The sequence below is a fragment of the Carettochelys insculpta genome, chromosome 7 (assembly GCF_033958435.1).
Source record: "Carettochelys insculpta isolate YL-2023 chromosome 7, ASM3395843v1, whole genome shotgun sequence".
NCBI lineage: Eukaryota > Metazoa > Chordata > Testudines > Carettochelyidae > Carettochelys > Carettochelys insculpta.
Window position 1 is genome coordinate 24,284,874 of NC_134143.1, and position 20,369 is coordinate 24,305,242.

Consider the following 20,369-nt stretch of genomic DNA (forward strand, 5'->3'; position numbering starts at 1 on the left):
AAGACAATGTGCGCATGAAAAAGACAGTAATAAAGTAACATTACTTTAAGCTTCATTATATGCTAACAACCTTGTTATGTTTAAAGACATAGCTGTATCTCTGATCTCAGTTCTAGACAGAATGCTTTTATGGAACAAATAAGGCAGCATTTTCCTTAATATTTTGAAGTGGGAAAAATGGTGTAATAAATAACTTGGACTACATGCGTGGCTTTGACATGCATGCATCATGCTGGGAGCAAAAAATATTAGAGATGTGCGAGGAGGAGATGGGAAGAAATCTGAAGTTGTACCGTACCACGCTTTATCACAGAAGTAATGGACTAACTTCTCAACTCCTTGCCAATGGCATAATGGGAAAGCAGAGACAAGAAAAAAAGACAAGGACAATGATGTCAGAAGACCAAGACGCAACAACGAGCAATTGCCATGACCGACTTGTAAGTTCTTTCCCTTTATTTGCATGTCGCCTTTTACTGTAAGCCCAGCAACCATAAAAGATGATAATGTGCATTAAGAGACAGTTTTACATATACATAAGACACTTCCCAAAAAAGGTCTGTAATCCTTGAACTTTAGGGTTACCTCTTAGAGTGATCAAGTACTACCAACAATATTTAACATAAATTGTTATACTGACTGTGCATGCTCTTGACTTTTTTCATACACATGCACACCCAGAGATCAAATACATCTAGTAATACTGCAGACCCATATGATAAACTGTATTTATAATGTAATTTTAATGTTGTTACATTCACCACCTATTAATCTACCGTTTCTGGGACTCCCTAGTAACTTTCAACTCCTTTGTCCAGCAGATTCAGAATCTGTATTTGGTTTTGGTTTTTAAAATAAAATTGCCTCAATGTTGCTGTCCAAATGTGGAATTTCCTTAGTTCCTACCATCTCGGGCCAATTGGGAAACATATTCTCTTGGGAGTGCAAGTATCTAATATTTCACAATCTTTCTTCTGAGTTTCATACCATTGGAAAGTGATCATTTCCAGTTTCCCAGTAGGCCAACTTTTGTTTCTACTCTGGGAAAGAGCCACAATATGAGATCTTAGAATCAGGATATTTTTATGGCTGAAAAACTGTTAGAATCTTTTCATTTTTAATTTGCTATACTGTGTAGCATAGTATTCAAGACCACAAAGGAGCCTCAATTTACAGACTTATATAAAAGATGATCCCATTTCTTTAAATCTTACCAGAAAAAAATACATTAGAAATCTGTCAGATGCGTAGCACACGTAGAGCACTAAACAGTAAGGAATGACAATAATTGATAAGAACTCTTTTGGGATAGTTTCTGTATAATCCGTTGTTTTGTCAGCTGTGAGCAATGACGACACCCCAACACAAAAACAACAAAATGTTACCATATCAGAACATGCACTTTGTATATCTGGACAGATGTGAGAGTGCATATATAGAGAGTCTCAATTACATTTTTGTAAATATTTGACAAACTGCTATCTGCCACATTTTAAATGCTTCCAGATTTTTTGCTTTTCATGTTTAACACTTCTTTTAAAGACACCCACACCACTGCATCTTTCCATAAAATTAACCTTTAAAAAAGTTAACTTCACAAAATGGAAATCAACGTATAAACATCACACACACAAATGCACTGTAGTGCAACTGCTTCACGGAATATTTTCAACATTTAGATCTTTCCCTCACCATGTCTACCGGAGAGAACCCAGTTTTTCTGAAGCCTTTTTTTTTTTCCCCCACTTGTGTAGGTCTCTGAACTGCAAAGCATTCTAAATGGCCAATGAGGATTAATATTTTTACCTGGCAAAGAAATTTAATGTTTTTTGTGGAACATCTCATGAAATTAGATTTGTGTTCATTTTTAAAAAGTATTGTCACAGAGTCAGGCCAGAGAACTAAAGGAGAATAGTGGAAGGAAAATACATTAGTCCTAAATTAAATAGGTCCATATTTTCAGGGTAAACTCACAGAGGCTAATCTAGCATTTGCAGGAATTTGCCAGAATCAATCCGTGGGATCAAGCCAATTAAAACACCTGGAGCCAGTTAGGAGGTTTTGAGAGTTAAGTGAGTCAGACTAATCAGTACACTTGGGGACAATTAAGACTGGTTAAAAAGGGCTTCTCTTGTGTTAGCTCAGTGCACGCAAGGAGATGAAGAGAGAAGTTGCTGTGGAGAATCTGGGAGGAACAAGCCCAAGCAGGTACCACAGAGAAGAACCTGCAGGTAAGGAAGGGACTGGAGAAGGGGAGGGGAAAGCGGCCCAGGGAATCGAAGTGGTCATGCAACTGTTATTGGAAACATTGACAGGCAGCTGTTTTCACAAGGTCCTGGTATGGAACCTGGAGAAGGTGGGCTGGGAGTCTACCCACCATCCTCCCCCCATTTAAACACAGGAAAAGGACTGGGTTTGATAAATGGGTTTATTCTGCCCTGTAGCACTTGACTTGGAGGATCCACAGAGACTCTGGAATTTGGTTTCCCCGCTTTTCCCTATGTTAGCCAATGATGAGAGTAGCTCACCAAATATCAAACTGGTGCCCTAGGGAAATTCAAAACATGTACCCAACAATATGTTCACTAACACTGTGCAATATTAAGGAAGGTACATTTGGCAAATTTAGCACTGACGTCTGTTAGCACTAACCATATGGTTGGATGGTAAACATAATTGGATTGTAAGATTTTTGTAGCAGTTTTATTTGTTCTGCAAAGTAGCAACACACTGGAACTGTATAAATAAATAAATAATTGTATGCATCTGCATTCAGACTGCTGACATTAACAGAGGTTGTATAGTAAATTTCTGATAGTTTGTAAAATTTTGTAACATCCACAGCTGGCAGTAGGTTGCAGATGATACCTCTTAATTGGCGTCCAGAACAAACAGCTACAAAAAAGAAATTGACAAGGACTATGGGAATCAAGTATCTCTAAAGAGACATATGGCTGATTTAAACCAAGCATACATCATGTCAGGGCTAATCAGTGGGGTGAGATGCAGGCAGGCGACACTTGTTAATTTTTTGGCATTTGATATTCCTCAAAATAATATAGTCCACAAATTTGGAACTGGACTGCAGGCTAAAGGAATTGCTTCAAGAAATATTCAAACTTGGACTTTCTGTGGTGTTTCCTAATATTACAATTGCACTGCTTATCTGCCTGAGTCTGGACCCATCAGTGGCTTCAGTGAACACAAAGTGGGTAAAGAACTATCACCATTCAGCTATGGGAAGAACATTAGAATGGACTCCCCATGCTTAATATCAGCTGTGACACTGCACAAAAGCTAGATTTTTCCTTAATAATTGAAGTATTTGTTAAATTAAAAAAGTCAGATTATGTCTCACTCTTGTCATGCCTCATTTTGTTTTCATCTGTCATTTTTTTTTTTCTTTTTATTATGGCCAGGGACTTCAAAAGCTAAAAATGGCCTTAGCCTCTCCGGACCTTTGAAAGGGCCTGCATCATGCTCCTCCACAATTAATGCAGTACAACAGTTATGTTAACTGCAGTCAAGGCTCCCTCCATCTGCTGATGTACATCTACATGTTGCAAACCTACCTTCGCCTACTTTTGAAAGTATACCCTGACAGGCTATTTTCTGAAAATAATTGTGCTACAAATTCTGATTAGCTAGGGCTACCAATCTTATTCCTGGTAATGTTGTCTCCTGGAGGCCATACTTTAAAAAAAGATGCCACTGAGCGCTGGTTTGGCATGTGTGCTACTAAGACTGCTTATACTTTAAGATACACAAAGAAACATGATTATTTCACATTGCCACACTTCGAGCTCCAGTATGTACCTTCCTAATAAAACCTAACAGTAAAATTTGCAGCAAAGAAGCCAGGAACATCCAAATAATTACAAAAAATAAGTTTATCCTTCTGTAGGATACGCCTGTTTCACTTCCTCCTAACAGTCTTATAACTTCATATGTTTTTGCAGAAGGCAAACAGCAGCATAATCACATGTAATGATAGAGCACGTAAACTAAAAATACAAGCACGTACAAAATTGATTCATTTAGGGGCACTTCAAACAGCATTACTTGTTTTTAAACCTGTGAATATGTTAAAGGCGAAAAGATATAGGCCTCGAATGCTCAGACAACAGTTTAACCTTTATTAATGCTGAATCGTTTAAGCAATTTTCACAAAAAAAAGCCAAGATAGTATTTTACATTTCTTTAAAATGTATTAAATATCATGAGATTTTCCTCGTGAGCTTTTGCTAGCAATTATTTCAGTACAAGTTCAATTTAATAGTTTTCCAGGACGTAGCTTATCCTTACGTTGCACAGAATTTTAAACCTTCATTTGCTTCAATAACTAAATTCATTTTTGCTTACTTCTGATCAAAGCTAACTTGTGTATAGCTAAGCATCCGTAAAAATCACTGTACAGTACTGTATTTTGCAAATTACAGTAAATGTGGATGAATACTATGTAATCCTTATTAACTGGTTATATTTCTTTTGCCACATGCAGAAGTTCGTTCAAACTACTGAAGCTCGAAATAAGACTTACCATTCTTCTATCATCTATACATACATACCTATCTCATAGAACTGGAAGGGCCCTCGAGATGTCATCAAGTCCAGTCCCCTGCCCTCTTAGCAAGACCAAGCACCATCCCTGACAGATTTTTTTTAAAACCTAATTGTCCCAGACCCCTCCATGGTGTTCTCAAGGATTGAGCTCGCAACTCTGGATTTACAAGGCCAATGCTCAAACCACTGAGCTAAGCATTCAATTTAAAATCAGCAGTTTTGTCTTTGGTAATTCAGATCCAAGGCAACAGAACAATTTTAGTTTGTATATTAGCTCAAATCAGGATGGCTGACAGACTTCATTTGGCCCTGGGGGGTGGGTATTAAATCCATAGCCCCACTCCCCCCCCCCCTGCCCCGGCAGCCCTCAGTGCTGCTTGTGGCTTTGGTCCCCACTGCTGCTGCCACAGTAGCAGCCCATATTCCTGTGCCCTTTTCAAATCACCCGGCATCTGACTCCCCCTCACCATTGTTGGCCTTGGCTCAAGCAGCAGCTAGCACATAAGCAATATTAATAAATCATGCATGCTTTGAAACAGCCACTCAGAGTGCATCATCAGATAGCTTTTCACAACAAACATTTTAGTGTGAGAAATACTCATTTTTCAAAACAGCCACCTGGAAAAGTCATAAAAAGCCGTCCCTCTCAGGTTGCAGTGAGAACACCACTATTTTTCTCAGCAAAATAGTAATAAGGTACATGTTGCACATATATAGACACCTGTGTATGGGCACATGCAGAGTTTGAGTAAAAGACCACACAGCAATAGCACAGTGTAATAGGGCCACAGAAAAGGAAGGAAAATACAGGAAACAAGATATGTTAGACAAGATTGAAAAGAAGGGCTTATTTAGGGTGGTCTCAAGAACTAACACGGTAAATCAGCTTTGAATAGCTGCTATACTGCTTTAACTTGTAGCTGCTAGTGACTGCAGAAAGCACTTGGGTTAGGCCACAGACTATGGGATATGCCGGAAAACTTCTGCCTGAGAACAGTGCGTGCAAAGAGAAAGTTTCTACTGGAACACAGTGAGGGAAATGAGTGAGAGGTACAGACTCACTCTGTCTGCGGAGCGGTGGAACAGTCCGAGGGATGCCCTGGAATGAGCCCTGCCAGGGAGAGAAGGAGGGAGCAGAATACCCACCCTGTACAGAAAGAGAGGGGGAAAAGGTATAATAAAAAAGAGAACAGGGGAAAAAGACACCAAAAAGACACTCAAGTCCTTTTTCCAATAAATAAATAAATGTCATTTACAACACATTCTTGTTAATTTTAAACCCCCAAATTACTAAAACCATTAGCAAAGCTGGGCAAATTATGATTCCCACATTAGACTAGGCAGATACCTTACTTTTCCTTTATATGACAAATATATCAGAGATCCCCTAGTTTAGAAAGTATCTATTGAGAGAGAGAGCACACACATTTTTGGTAAAACAAGTTTTTTTTTTGTTTTTGTTATTAGAAAATGAATTTAAAGGAAAAAACGTGACTTTTGTTTTGTTTTGTTTTTGTGGTGAAAATAGCCCCAACTCAGATAAGGAAAGAACAGGGTCGTTCCCCCCCGCCCCCAAACATAACATTTAGACAAAAGCATCTCAATGTGAGTGAGAATAAGCCTACTTAATCATTTTATTTTATTGGAAAGACATACGAGCTTTAGGTTGCATAAAAAGGTACTAATGGAGAAAAGGTATTCTGACAAGCTTTAGTCTACATCCTTCATACCTGGATAAAAACTGTTACTGACTGCAAAAGGGTATGGGTGTGAAGTCTGCAAGTGTCAAAATTACATATAAAGTTATCTCTAAAAGATCTCTGAAATGCAAGTTTGCCCTACCATACCCCTAAATGGTTATTTATTTGGTATACATCAATGACAGCTGCATTTCCATATAAGGTCTTTGGGGACCAAGATGATAGTTGAGGATGGTCTCCTATGGCAGTATTTTTTATTTTTTTAAATGCAGCCCAGCATTTTCTCCAGAACCTTACCTTTAAAAGAAATCCATCCAGACTGGAATTTCTCTCTCAAGTCATGAAATAATCTAGGCTACCTCCTTCAATCCAGTGTCAGGGTACTCTTCTACCCACTAAGTCTAAAACTAACATCTTCTGCTTTCACGGATTGTCTAATATAGAGACACGAGTGTTAAGACTTCAGAGAGAAATGATGATTTTTACTAACAGACAATTAATCCAATATTATGGAACTGGACTGTACCAGAATGAGGAAAAGCAATTTCCACAATCTCTCTCAAGGCACAGATGATTCTCCCTACCCCATCACCAAATTCAAAAAGGAAAAAAAAAGTCTCCATTTTTTGAACTGCTGTGGTATCAGAATTCCCTTCCAAGATCACTTAGCAACATAGTTATTTCTATTAAAATACTGTTTATTTAGTCCAGTAATGGTCTAATAATGAATAAAATGATCAAAAGGTCAAGACGACACTGACTCATTAATTTCACCTAGTATCATTCAATTTTGTCATAAGAAAGTCACATAGTAGGTTGAAAAGTACTGTGACATTACCCCACACGTTTGATCAATATTTAGAATTTGATGAACAGCGCCACCTTTAGAGTTGCTGAGAATATTCAAAAACTGATGAGATAGAACTACCTAAGCTGATTCATCAGAAACACTTTTTAGCCTACCAGACCATAGCTAGACACGCTGATTATTGCAAACAATTATTGAGCTCTCCATCTGTGATGGTGAAGACTCACACAGGGTTTGGCCAAGAATTAGACTGTTATATAATGACAAATTCTGCTTCCTGGAGATGCAGCAATGCTATTAGCACAATTTAGACTGTATCCACTGATACTGGAAAAACAAAATTACCCCATAAACAAAACAGAAAAATTATTAAAATGTTAAAGGCTCATGGGGCAGCCAACAAAAGAATGGAACATTTTCTGCAATCAGTAGGAAAAAGGCCATCCAGAGAGACAGTTCAGAGCTCCCCCTGACTGCCTCTGATAGGTAGGCCCATGAAACAAAAATTTTACATAACTGATTCCCTGTTCACATTTACTATAATCTTAACACTGTTGACATTCCTGGCCTTATAAACATCTGACAAGATTTTCAGCTGCTGAGAAGTCACGAGTCTTCTTCAGACATTGCTAAAAATATAATGGAGTGATGCAAAATGTGCAATACCACACAAGCAGGAAAACCAATATTGAAGATAGAAGTAAGCACTGAGTTAACAGTTATGCTGAATTTCAAAATGGAAGTTCAGTGCAAAAGCAGCAGAGGACGTACCAATGGACTCATATTTAAGGCTACCTCAAAACACACCAAAGTGTCCACCAGGAAAAAAAAAATCCAGATGCCAACCCAACAAGTATTGCAGAGGAAGTCTGAGGCAATTTATTCAAAGACTTCAGGAGATGTAGAAATCTGAACCAGACTTGACTTGAGGGGAAGTTGGAACAGATAAAGGACAGGATACCTCAGCTAGCCTTTAAAGGGGAATTGCAGAGACTGTGTTTTGCTTTTCCTGTCAAGACTTTCCTTGCCCACAAGGATCAACAAGGAACTGTTGATCAAGTCAAACAACTGGTCATAAGCAGATTTTAAAATGACTTAAGGATTAGGCTTTAAAAATTCTGTATCTGTTTAATATTAGAGACATTAAGTCTTGAGTACAATGCAATGGTCAGAGAGTAATATATTTCAAGCAATGCATGAAAGCCATGCAATGGTTAGAGAATAATATTTTATTGAAGTATTGCTTGCAATTTTGAACTTTCATAAGATAAGTGTTTAAAACACTTTTTAAAAAGGTAAACTGTATAATTTTTATATTTGTTCATAGGGTGTGAATACCTGTTGCTACTTTTAATAGAAAGCTACCTTGCCCTGACTCTCAAGCATGCATGTTGATAATAAATCAGCCTTGCAAAATACTACTTTCCCCACTTCCCTAAGACATGTAAAACATTTTTCCATTGTTGTTGTAAAATAAATGGCAGGTAAGAAGATTGTAATACTTCCACTGGTAACCTGACATGACAGGCTTTTAAAGTTATGACATTATTCCAGGGCAGGGGAGTAGCCCATATATCATCAATGACTGGAGATTAAACTACACTAATGCGAATGGTCATTACCAGTTTTTAAAAACTGTGGCAGCTAAACTGTGTCATCAAATAAAAATCAAAACATACAAAAGACTACAAATATAAAACTTTCATAGAGGTTGCGAGACACAACAGCCAGTAATTTCACATTATTTAATCACATTTGCTGCAATTCTTAGGCATGTGGCAGCAATTTGAAAACAGAAAAAAAAATCTAGCTTCCAATATATTTGTATCTTCTGCACTGACATCAAGCCCTTAATATTAAACATAACGTCCTATGTTTTATTTTACTTTGTAATGAGCTTTAAAAGATAATGGCCAAAGGAAGTAGATAAAATACTCTCTATAGTGCTGCGTGAATAAGCAGCAGTGGTGAATAAGTGGAAGGCATTAATCTATGGATTATCAATATAATACAGATAGTAATTGTTCTCTTGAAACAATTATGGTCTAATGTGCCAATGGCAGCCTACATTGGTAATATAACAACAAATATCAGAATGCTATATACCATGAATGTAAAATGTGCAATCATCATGAAAGTGACCAAGCAGACATTGCTTTTTAAATATGGATGTCCTTAACTGTTTTAAAGGAAAAAAAATTCTAAGTCTCTCTGCCTTATGAATGAGTTAGAGGTTAAAAGAATAAAACTACCAAGCTTGAAATTGTTTGCGCATTTGTCCTAGAACATAGAAGAACTAAATCTGCTCTCGGAAAGTGTCTTTTAGTAGAGAGCTTAAGGCTGTGTCTACACTAGCAAGTTCTTTCAAAATATTTTTTTGAAAAAAGGGGGCTGTTCCGAAATTGCCCATGAAGCATCTACATATGAAAAGCATTCTTGTGAAAGTAAATTGAAAGAACGTGGTGCTCCTTTTGTAATCGCTCTTCCTTTCCTGTTTCATGAAGAATGCCCCCTTTTGAAAGAAAATGTACGTAGGCGCTCCGCAGGGCCCTTTTTCAAAAAGCAGTCTTCATTTTCGATTCCTGGCTGTGTGGATGCTCTCTTTCGAAAGAGCAGATCACTCCTTTGATCTGCTTTTTTGTGTGTGGATGCATGCTTTCGAAAGGTCTTTCGGAGGAGATCATCCGGAAGACCTTCTTTTGAAAGGTCTCTGTAGTTTAGACCTAGCCTAAGTGAATAAGCCTGGCACAAATGATGATTCCTAACACTCTTGGCAAACAGATATGCTATACTTAAATGGCCCTGTTTTTTTAAAAAGTCGAAGCAAGGCACATGGCCATTTACCACAATCAAATAAATAAAATTGCAGGGAGGGGAGAATAGGTAGGGTGGAGTGCACTAAACCATGAGCTATCTTTAATGAACCCTAACAAATTTTTAAAAAAGAATTGCTCATTTAGAATTCTGTTATATTTTGTAACAAGAAGCTACAGCATCACCACTGTTAACATAGTTTATTCTGATACCAACACTTTGAGATCCTCTACACTAAATACATATTGGTTATTTCCTAAACTGGTGTCAAGAGGAATTATACTCTTGTGACAGGATTTTCAAATTTCACTGTTCTTCAAAATATGGTCCATTGGGGTGAGGGAGAACAGACTTAGTAAATGTTAATATTTCCCAATTAATACCAGGTTTAGTGGTACAGAATCTGATTGCAATGAAGCAAACATTCATTTAAGGTTATTTCACATGGAATATGAAAGTTAAAGCAAAAATTATTAAAAATTACACTGTTTTGTGGTGACAAAATATATTGTATTAAAGTCTCTAAAGCCATTTCTTTTTATTTTACTCCTCTCTCATGGAAATATTGCCTCTCCTTCTATTGCAAGTGATATTTTATGCAATTTGGTTCCAGCTTCATTGTGATTTCATGCCAACATTTCTAGATTTATAATTCTTCCAAGCCATGCAAGATAGTACACAAACATATTAACGTTAGCAGAGGGGCTATAAAATTGTCATCACTAAAATCAAGCTAAAAAAAGTTGTGCATGTACATCTTGGATTGTAGCTTGATAAGGTCACTGTTTAGCAAATCATTCCAAATGCAATAAAACAACAAGTTTTCAAATGGGGAGGGAGGTTGTATTTGGGTAACAATATAAGGGGAGAAAAATGGATTGAGAACATTTATTTTGAACTGACATCCGAAATGAGAGGTCAATAAAACAAATGAAATTTCAACAAAATAGTGTCTGAGTGCTCACTGTGACCACATCTGTTTGTGCAATTTACCTGTCTCCTAGTTGGGTCCAAGGAGAAACACAGAAGGTAAAGAATCTTTCATTGGTAAGACCATTAGACTTAAGATTCCCCAAAACTCTACATTTAAAACAATCTTTGTTTGACATTAGAAGTTGAATGACAAAAAACAGGACATCTCATAAGTAAAATTAGAAAATACACATGGATGCTACATAAAGGACCATAGGCTGATTTTCATAATGACCAAACAGTGCCAAATTTCCCAAGGCTACCATGAAAAATCAAAGCTATACAGCATACTTTAACAGTATGTAACGAGGCCCTTGTCAACCAGAGGAGATCCAGTTATTTAGATTTGGATTTCAGCAGGACATCAAACAACATGTGGACAAATTTAGCACAAAAGTTATTTGGTAAGGCTGTTGATTCATCACTTTTAACTTGTGTTTAACTCAAAAATTGCAAACAAAAAATAATTACAATTAATCACCCTATTGACCAATAGAATACTAATTGAAATGTATTAAATATTTATGGAGGTTTTTGCTTTTTTATGACACAGAAGAGAAAGTATACAGCATTCACTATATGGTATTACAAATATTTGAACTATAAATAAAAACATTTTTAATTCATCATGTACAAATATTGCAGTACAACCTCTAGTGTGAAAGCATAATTTACAAATGTAGGGTTTTTTGTTACCTAACTGCACTCAAAAACAAAAAGCCAAAGTTTAGTGCTTACAAGTCTTCTCAGTCCTACTTCTTGTGTAGCCAAACAAGTTAGCTTAAATTTAGGGGAGACAATGCTGCTTGCTTCTTATTTGCATTATCATCTGAAAGGGAAAACTGCTGTTCATCTGGCACTTGTGTAGCTGGCATTGCAAGTTAATTACAGGCTAGATATGCTAAACATTTGTATGACCCTTAATGCTTCAGCCACCACTCCCGCAGACATGCTTCCACCAGGCCTGCTGACAGCAATTCCAGGACCGGGAGCAGAACAGTCATTGCGTCCCTAGAAAGGGATGACTGAGGTTTATGAAATCTATTGATAAATTAAAACCCAACATAAGTTGTGCTGCTGCTTGAAGAAGTTAAATTTTTTTCCTATCACAGCACCAGTGTTACACAAATTGTGAGCCTAAACAAAAGATATAGGGTTTGTTATTTTATATTGTGCAATATAATTAAATACATACATTATGGAATGATATGGACGCACTCCAACAGAGTATAATGAAAAAGATTAGGAGGGCTGGGACACATGAACTGTGGGCAGAGTCTGGTCTTTAGTCTGCAGAAGAAAAGAGTGATGGTAAATTTGATAGCAGCCTTCAACTACCCACATGGTGCTCCAAAGACGATGGAGCTAGGCAATTCTCAGTGGTGGCAGATGACAGAACAAGGAACAATGATCTCACGTTGCAGTGGGGGCTGGACGTTAGAAAAATAGTTTCATTAAGAGGTTTGTAAAGCAGTAGAATGGGTTACCCACAGAGATGATGGAATCTTCATCCTTTGAGGTTTCTAAGCCCGGGTTTGACAAAGCCCTGGTTAGGATGATTTATTTGGAGCTAGTCCAGCTTTGAGCATGGGGCTGGACTAGATGACTGCCTGAGATCTCTCCCAACCCTATGATTCTATGAAATAATATATAAAATATGTAAAGCAGCACACAATACAAAGAAAGAAAAACACAGTATGTGAGGTATCAGAGAGGTAGCCATGTGTGTCTGTAGCTTCGAGAACAACAAGAAGTCTTGTGGCACCTTATAGACTAACAGATATTCTAGCGGGCAAAGACCCGCTTCATCAGATGCATGAGTGTGGGGTGGTGTCAGAGGGGTATTTACACAGGAATCATGTTTAGGTGTTTAATCTGAAGACAAGGAAAAACAAATGCAAGTTGTAATTGAATCTGAACGTTAAAGTTAAATTAGTCAATAAAACAAGTATTAAAGAACATTTTCACAAACCATATCTAAAATGAAACTCCAGATATTTTGCAGCAAAATCAATTACATTGTCAAAGTTCAATGACTTGGCAAGATCTTGCTCAATAGGTGATGTTTAAACACGTTTGTTTATTTTTGTTAAAAGATCTTTCAGCTTCAGAAACAGTACCAGGTATTGCGCAGAATATCCACAGAGCTACAGTGACTTTAGGAAAATGACATTCCAACTAAAGCTCATGAATTTTAGTTAACAACTCTAGTGGTTTGAGAAGTATACTTCCAAAGTTTGCTTTATAAATTGCTTTCATGTGTTTCACCTCATCGATGTTGTCTGTGGATACAACATTGTCATATTCTCTGCAAAAAGCAGAATACGAATTGTCAAATTGAGTATCTGTGAAGTCCAAATATAATCACTGAAACCCAAAATAATTGATATCTCAGGCCATGTCCCCCGATCACACGGTCAACAAGCTTCTGAAAAATGAACATTCACATTTGAGCATTCAAAATTTCTCTTTTCATTCTCTTCTCTCAGTTGGACTGCCAATGTTTCATCATAAAACCGCTTTCTCTTTTTTGTGAGTTTCTCAGGGATTTTAGTTTCAGTTGGCAGATCGGTTGACATGGCTTCAGCTGCACATCCAGCTTCTGTTAGCAGAGTTTTCCACTTACCATGTAACTAAGCTCCTCAATCAGGTTGTCAATGTTCTGAACTTCCAAATCTAGAGTCACCTCTCTTGATTGAAGAATCTTCTTGGTTGATGTCACACAACCAATATTTTGAGCCATACCGTTGCCATCAAAGTACATTTAAATGACATTATGTAGTGCTGAATTCCATTTAGCTCTGTTTTGCACTCAGTAAGTGCATGGATTTATTAGTGACAAATGTTTTCCAATTGATTTAACACAGCCCATGTGGGCTGACCAGCTAGTTTGAGACAGATTACACAGGGAACATACTATATTTGTATGCAATATCTCCCACCAGTTAGGGTTGTGTGAAAAGAAATTTTTTGCACAATCTCAAAAACTGTGATTGCATTGTCACAGCACTCTACTGTATTTGAGCCTCACAAGTTTAAGCTATGAGCTCCACATTTAGAAAATCTGGCAAGCGAGTTAAATTTCAGTATTCATGGCTTGAGCACCACTATATTTGCCATACATACTGAAACCATTGTCATGCCCCGACTCGTGAAGTCTTCCAATGGGATAATGTGTTTTTACAGTACAGTTATAATGAGGTTAGCAATATCTTGCCCAGTTTTTGTTGAAGTCAAAGTCTAGAAATCATTATTTTATAGAAAAACTTGTACTGCTGTGTAAAATATACCACAGGATGACTGTAGTTTACTCTGTGTGGGAAACCACCATCAAAACGCCAAGTATTTAGATTGTCATCTTTCTGATGCTGTTACTTGAACTATTTTTATGCTGCATATCTGGATAAATTCATTCTGACTATCAGCAGAAAGATAGTGAGCTTGAAGTTATTTTCTACTGTGTTGAGATTGCTTCACTTTACTTACATGATCCTAAATAACTGGATTATATTTCGCAAGCAATTCAACAATTCCAAGAAAATTACCATCACAGTGTAACACACACACTTAGGGGTGTGATTCACTGCCCATGTAATGGCACCTAGACCACTTATACAAAGAAAGAAAGAATGAGTCTCCTCTACAGCCTTAGCTGAGAGCCAGCTGGCTTTCAGCTCAAACTATGCAGGCTCATGCACTAAGCTCCAGGTTCAAATCCGCCTGTCAGTGGCTACGATAACAGTCTCCACTTGTGTTTGACGTTCCCTTGAAAACAAACGCTCTCTCACCCAAGAATAAAGTAACTGATAGAATTTGGTCAAGCAAATCCCTCCAGTACTTCACCTTAGTGTCCATTTCTTTGTCTGATTGTGACCGTATCAGTTCTTTGAGCAAGTTTTCTCTCTGAATCTCACCATTGTGGACAACATTGCGTGTGGTGATCACTGACTTCATGAGCACGCAAATTATTACGCAGTTTGTGCCATGACAGTTCCTTTTTCCAGCTGTTATCACTTCCCAGAACTGACTTGCAAGAAATGGTGTCTGAACTGAATAATCTACAAGAGACACAAAAGAGCAATTCTGCACTTTTGCTCCACACAAGCCAATCCCTGTCAGAGACCTCTCGTTTTTTGGTTGATTTTAACATAGAATTTGGAAACTTTCTTTTCACATCACTGGAAAGTTTGTTTTCATGTTTAGGTGGCCCTTTTGGAACAACCTTTTTGTTCAGAGTTGTAGACAGCACACTAGTTGGTAACAGTCCAACAACAAATCCAGATCTTTCATTCTCTTGAAATGGAATAGTACTTTGCGGTGCTTGTTCTCTTGGTCTTTTTTTTTTTTTTTTGTAGCAACTGGTTCCCTCCTGTGCAACACCAGTAATTTGGACTGCTCTTTTTAACAGTCATCACAGGCTTGCTCTGAGCTTATTAGACTCATTATTAGCTGTTGTAGCCATTAAGGGTTGTACCTGATCTTCTTTAGGCCTAACCCCACAATCAATGTACACTTATCCTACTTACCTGTTTCAAGTGTGGCTTTTTCACATTTGTCTTCATTTCTGAGCTCCAGACTCATGTCTATTCTCCATAATATGACTGCCAGTCACACCAGCAGGGTGAAACAGCAAAACTATTACTGTCCAAAGGGGTTAACCAACAGTAGGGTGGACCATACTGCCCTATGGCAAATGCAGGACACCAGCCTCCAGAGAAGAAGGGCTGTTGTCCCATGTCAGGGCTCTTTAGCAATGAGGGCTACTGCTCCATGGTGGGGCACTGGAGATGGGCTCTCTGTAGCATTCCAATGAAAGGAAGTGAGGATGGGGGCTCCACAAGTTCCTGGGGTGGGTGGGAAGGGGTTCTGCAGCCTCCTGGCTGGGAGGGTAGGGGGATGGAATGCGACAGCTGCAGATCCCTGGCAGCAGGGGCTGCCACAGAATGCCAGCTTCCCCAAGGCACGGGATGTCAGGAAATGAGGCAGCCATCCTGTGGCAGAGATCGCTGGCAGAGGGGACTGACACCATGCAATGGGGCAGCTACTCCACGAATCAGCTCCCTTGTACCAGGAGCTGCTGCCCCAAGGTGCAGGGCATCAGGGAACGGGGCAGTTGCCTGCAGTGGAGTCTGCTGCCCGGAGACACTGGGTGCCAAGGAGGAGGAGCCCGGCAAAATATGCGACAATTTGCCCATTTTCTTAATAAAGTCAGGGCACCTGTGAGACAGCTTCAATACAGGACTGACTGGTAGTGTGTTGCCTTTTTTTTAGTGCGGGGGGAACAGCTGCCAGGAGATTTGTGGTCTTCTGGGCTTGGCTGAGCTACTCTGCTGACCCCTCTGCCTGGGAAGTGCTATTCTCTGCCTGGGAAGTGCAACTGCATTTCTGCATCTCTCCCAACAGATGATGCTGTGGCTTGGCACCAAACAGCAGAGGGTGGGGTGGGCTAAGTGCTGGAAATCCCATGAGAACAGCAAGGGGTGAGTTGCTGGGAGGGGGACCTGCTGCTTCTGCCTGTGAGAACACAACTCCTACCAGAGATGGAACCAGAGGCCACACACAGGTGCTGCTGGCGCAGAGTGGCTTCTCCAGTCGCCACATGGACAGCACAAGGAACTGAAGGAGGGATGGCACAGCAGCAGCAGGATGCTGCATACACAAGCCACTGACATAGCCTCCATTTAAACTGCTAGTTAGATTTTACAGTGGCAGGGAGCTCCAGGACTCCTCACCGCCCTGCCAAGCAGCAGGATTCAAAAGGAACCACCATGGGGGCTCTCATCCTGCTGCTTGCCGCTCTTAAGCACAGAACTGAACTCTGACCCTTCTTTGCCCCCACGCTGCTCTGAGGACCCATGCAGGGATTCAAACCAGCACATACCTCCTGCCTCTCCCAGCATCTGCTGCACTGCTGCCTCTCTGAAGTGGCAGTCCAAGGCCCACTAACACCTCCAGACTCTGTATAATTTCTCCCTTCTTCCCCACTTCCCCCCACAGTCAGGCCTGGCTTCCATAGTGATGCTTGTTAAAAATATGCATTCATTACATTTATGACTGATCTACTTGGGGGAAAGCTATATGTCTCCCGCTATATGATTCTGCCATACATTTCACATTACAGCAGTCTTGTCTGATGACCCAGCAAATGTTCATTTTATGAGCACTTTTACAGCAGGTTTGATGCAACATTTGGAAGATTCCAGTGTGAGATTTCTCTAAACAGCTATAATGTTTTAGCATCCAAGTACATTCCAAAACCTGAGAAGGATTGAAGTGTGGGGCATGCTTTCCAAAGTCTTAAGGGAGCAACACTCCAAACTGGATGCTAAAGAACCTGAAACACCAATAAAGAAAATCAACATTCTGCTGCTGACCTCCAAGTCAGATGAGGCAAATGAACATGCGTCACTGGCTCTGCTTGCAATGCCTGCTACAATAGTGCCATTTAATTGTCTGTGCTTACTTTCAGGTGACATTGTAAACAAATGGGCACCAATACCTCCTGCAAAAGTACACAGACCTGTCCATCTCAACAACTGGCTAAACAAGAAATAAAATGGATAGGGTCCAGAAAAATCATAGAATCATAGAAGAGAATTCAGGAGGTCATCTAGTCTAAACACTCTGCTCAAAGCAGGGCCAGCTAAACCATTCCAGCCAGTGCTTTGACAAGCCTCTAGCATTTAGGCTCTAGAGTTTTACGCTGATTTATGTTTTGAATGCAGTTATTTGGTATACAAATTCCTAAATTTGTAAGTTCAACTTCCATGATACAGAGATTGTACTACAGTACCTGTATTAGGTGTACTGAAAAATACTTTTATTCATTACAGTGCAAGTGTTTATAATAAAAAATAAAGTGAGAACTGTACATTTTATTTTCTGTGTTGCACTTGAAATCGATATATTTAAAAATGAAGAAAACATCCAAATTATTTAAATAAATGGTATCCTATTATTTAGCAGCACAAAGATGAGATTAATTGATTTTTTTTTTTAAATTCTGTGGTTAATCCTGATTATTTTTTTAAATCACCTGATGGCCATATAAAGAGGGCTGGATCCCAACCTAAACACAGACTAGATGTTTTCAAAAAACAAAAACATCTCAAAGGTACAGAATATGACAAATCCTGTAAGCAGATCAAGGACATTGATGCTCCAAGCAGAGAAGTCGTCAGACGGAAATTATGGGTAGGGTAAGGTTACAACCTCTTTTCTACTCTGAGTACTGAAAGCAAGGAAGTGGAGGGATGGTGGATGGAGCCCCAGACACGGCTTTGCTAGTGGCTTAGCTTGTACAGTGTTATTGTTTCTGTCCTAGTAGTAGAGACGTAAATTAGCATTTCTCTGAACTGGACTTTTTTTTGTAATTTTACATCACTATACGCCAACAACTTTTACAAATGTAAATGTGATTTATGTATAAGCTGTATACACCGGTGTCAGAATGAACACTGAGTTAACGATTATTAAGCAGCACTATCTAGAGTAGTGATGGACAAAATTTCTGGCAGCCGCTGACATTTTCTGGCAGCTCACAATGCTAGCTGGTCACAAAGTGCTGATAGTTCCCATTTCTGAGGGTTAAGAAGGCAGAAATACAACATTAAATACACTTATAAAATTCCTGGTAAAACTGCCCAAAAATATAGAATGGAGTTGGAAATGCTAGAGAAGATGATGCACGAAACTTCACATGCGAGGGAAAATTGTTTATGAGATGTGTTCTCTAGTACCATAGACTCCACCCTTTAAATATGTGAAAGCCCATAATAAACTCTCTAGTAAACAAATGAGAAAGGGGACAACATCACTTACACTCATGTATTAAGTTCAGGACAATACATTCGCCACTTTTTCTCAGAACAAGTGAGCAGAGAGACTTGGAAATTTACCAAAAAGCAACTTGACTAAATGAGAATACCTTGTACTATAAACATTCATTTTTGTAAGAAGTGTTTTAATGTCCGATCAGAGATACAGCCTTGGCTCAATAGAATGAATTTGAGATTTAAAAAGGGACAGATTTTCCATTATTGTCTCATTATATGTATTAGTACGTGCATGCTCTACAATAAGACAAGTAAGGAGAGGAAAAAAAAACCACCATGAACTCTTAAAAGAATGCTAAGCACATGCTACAGAATTACAAAGAATTTTGCAATAATCTGTTTTACACATCATGGAAAATCTTTATAGCAGATGAGAGTCACATGTTGTAGTGATATAAAATAAGAATGACAGAGTATGAAACACATATAATCTTACTTGAGAGAGAGAATGGTAAGTTTTACTCACGGAACTTCTCCTGCATGAGGTTTGTGTGAATTTGTCAGCATAAGTGCACATCATCCCCTTAGGTTTTTGGCCATCTTTGTGACAGTGACACCTACTGGCCTTAGCCCCCCATCAAAGAAAAGAAAACAATGAATTTATTACACCATTTTTAATGAAACCCAAAGCAAATGTTATTTTGGTAATAAGACTCAAGTTTAATGTTCAATCATTATGTGACATATGGCCTTGTGATATAATACTTTTAGCTCAGGAAACTTCATATAATCTCCTACACGACTGATTCTTTTTCCAAATTTAGGACTTATGTTCAACTTTCATGTAGGAAAGTTGGTCATGTTCACTTAAATTCCTAAAAGCCTGTCTATATAAGGGAGTTAGTCCTGAGAAAGCTAAGGTGTGAATTTAAAGCACATTAACTATTCCATATTACCTCTCCATGTAGAGAGCCTTACAGTACACTGAACATGTCTTTGTGTGGTATAGCTTGATACAAGCTTCTATGTGCTCAGCCAGTACTGTATTAAGCTAAACTGTACAAAGACACTTTTAATGCTCAGTAAAACTGTTCACATGGTGTGCTAGTAGGGAATAGTTAATGTACTTAAAATTCATGCCTTACCTTACTCTGCACTGACGTCACACAAAGATAAGCCCTACATTATGAGATTCAGTGTAGCTTCAAACAACTAGATAATTCACAAAATCTATTTTTCTTCAGAATACATTTCAATTCTGTATATCAAAGGGGGGTCAAATTGCAGGTCTACCAAGGACAGTAAAACCTGCAGATACAGTGCAAAAAATACAAATATGATAAACTTTTAATTTCCCTTTCAGAGAAGGAAGAAAAGTGAATTCATGCCACATATGTAGGCCAGACCATTTCAGCATGTGTGCATGCACTCAAACAGATATGGAAATAGTGTCCACATGATAAACTGCAGAGCCATTTGATAAATCAGCGCACTTTGACTACTCCTTTTTCCCCCAACCCACCAACCTACCTCCTTGTGACTTAGTGTAATGTTACAAACCTATTACATGTCTTTAAATAGCCATGATTTCCTGCCTCCCTCCAATTAACTTGATATACACTTGAGAAATGGGAGCTTGAGGCCATCAGAAAGAAAAGCTTTTCTATGCATCTCTGTGATGTTTCATGATATAAACACTCAAAATTGTAAGCGCTATATATTTAGAAAGTATTTGTT

At 38.6% G+C, this 20,369-nt stretch overlaps 1 protein-coding gene across 8 annotated transcripts in view; it reads right to left on the reverse strand.

Moving 5' to 3' along the window:
* The window catches only part of CCSER2 (coiled-coil serine rich protein 2), a 107,993-nt gene that overhangs the window by 11,759 nt on the left and 75,865 nt on the right, over positions 1-20,369 (reverse strand). For 4 of the 8 annotated variants that reach the window (XM_075000134.1, XM_075000132.1, XM_075000133.1 and 1 more), the window contains exon 9: positions 19,159-19,257. In XM_075000134.1, coding sequence (XP_074856235.1) covers positions 19,159-19,257 — 99 coding nt within the window. Of the gene's footprint in view, positions 1-298; positions 339-5,625; positions 5,711-19,158; positions 19,258-20,369 lie in introns of all 8 variants that reach the window. The other 4 variants (XM_075000137.1, XM_075000135.1, XM_075000138.1 and 1 more) reach the window with 2 other exon arrangements.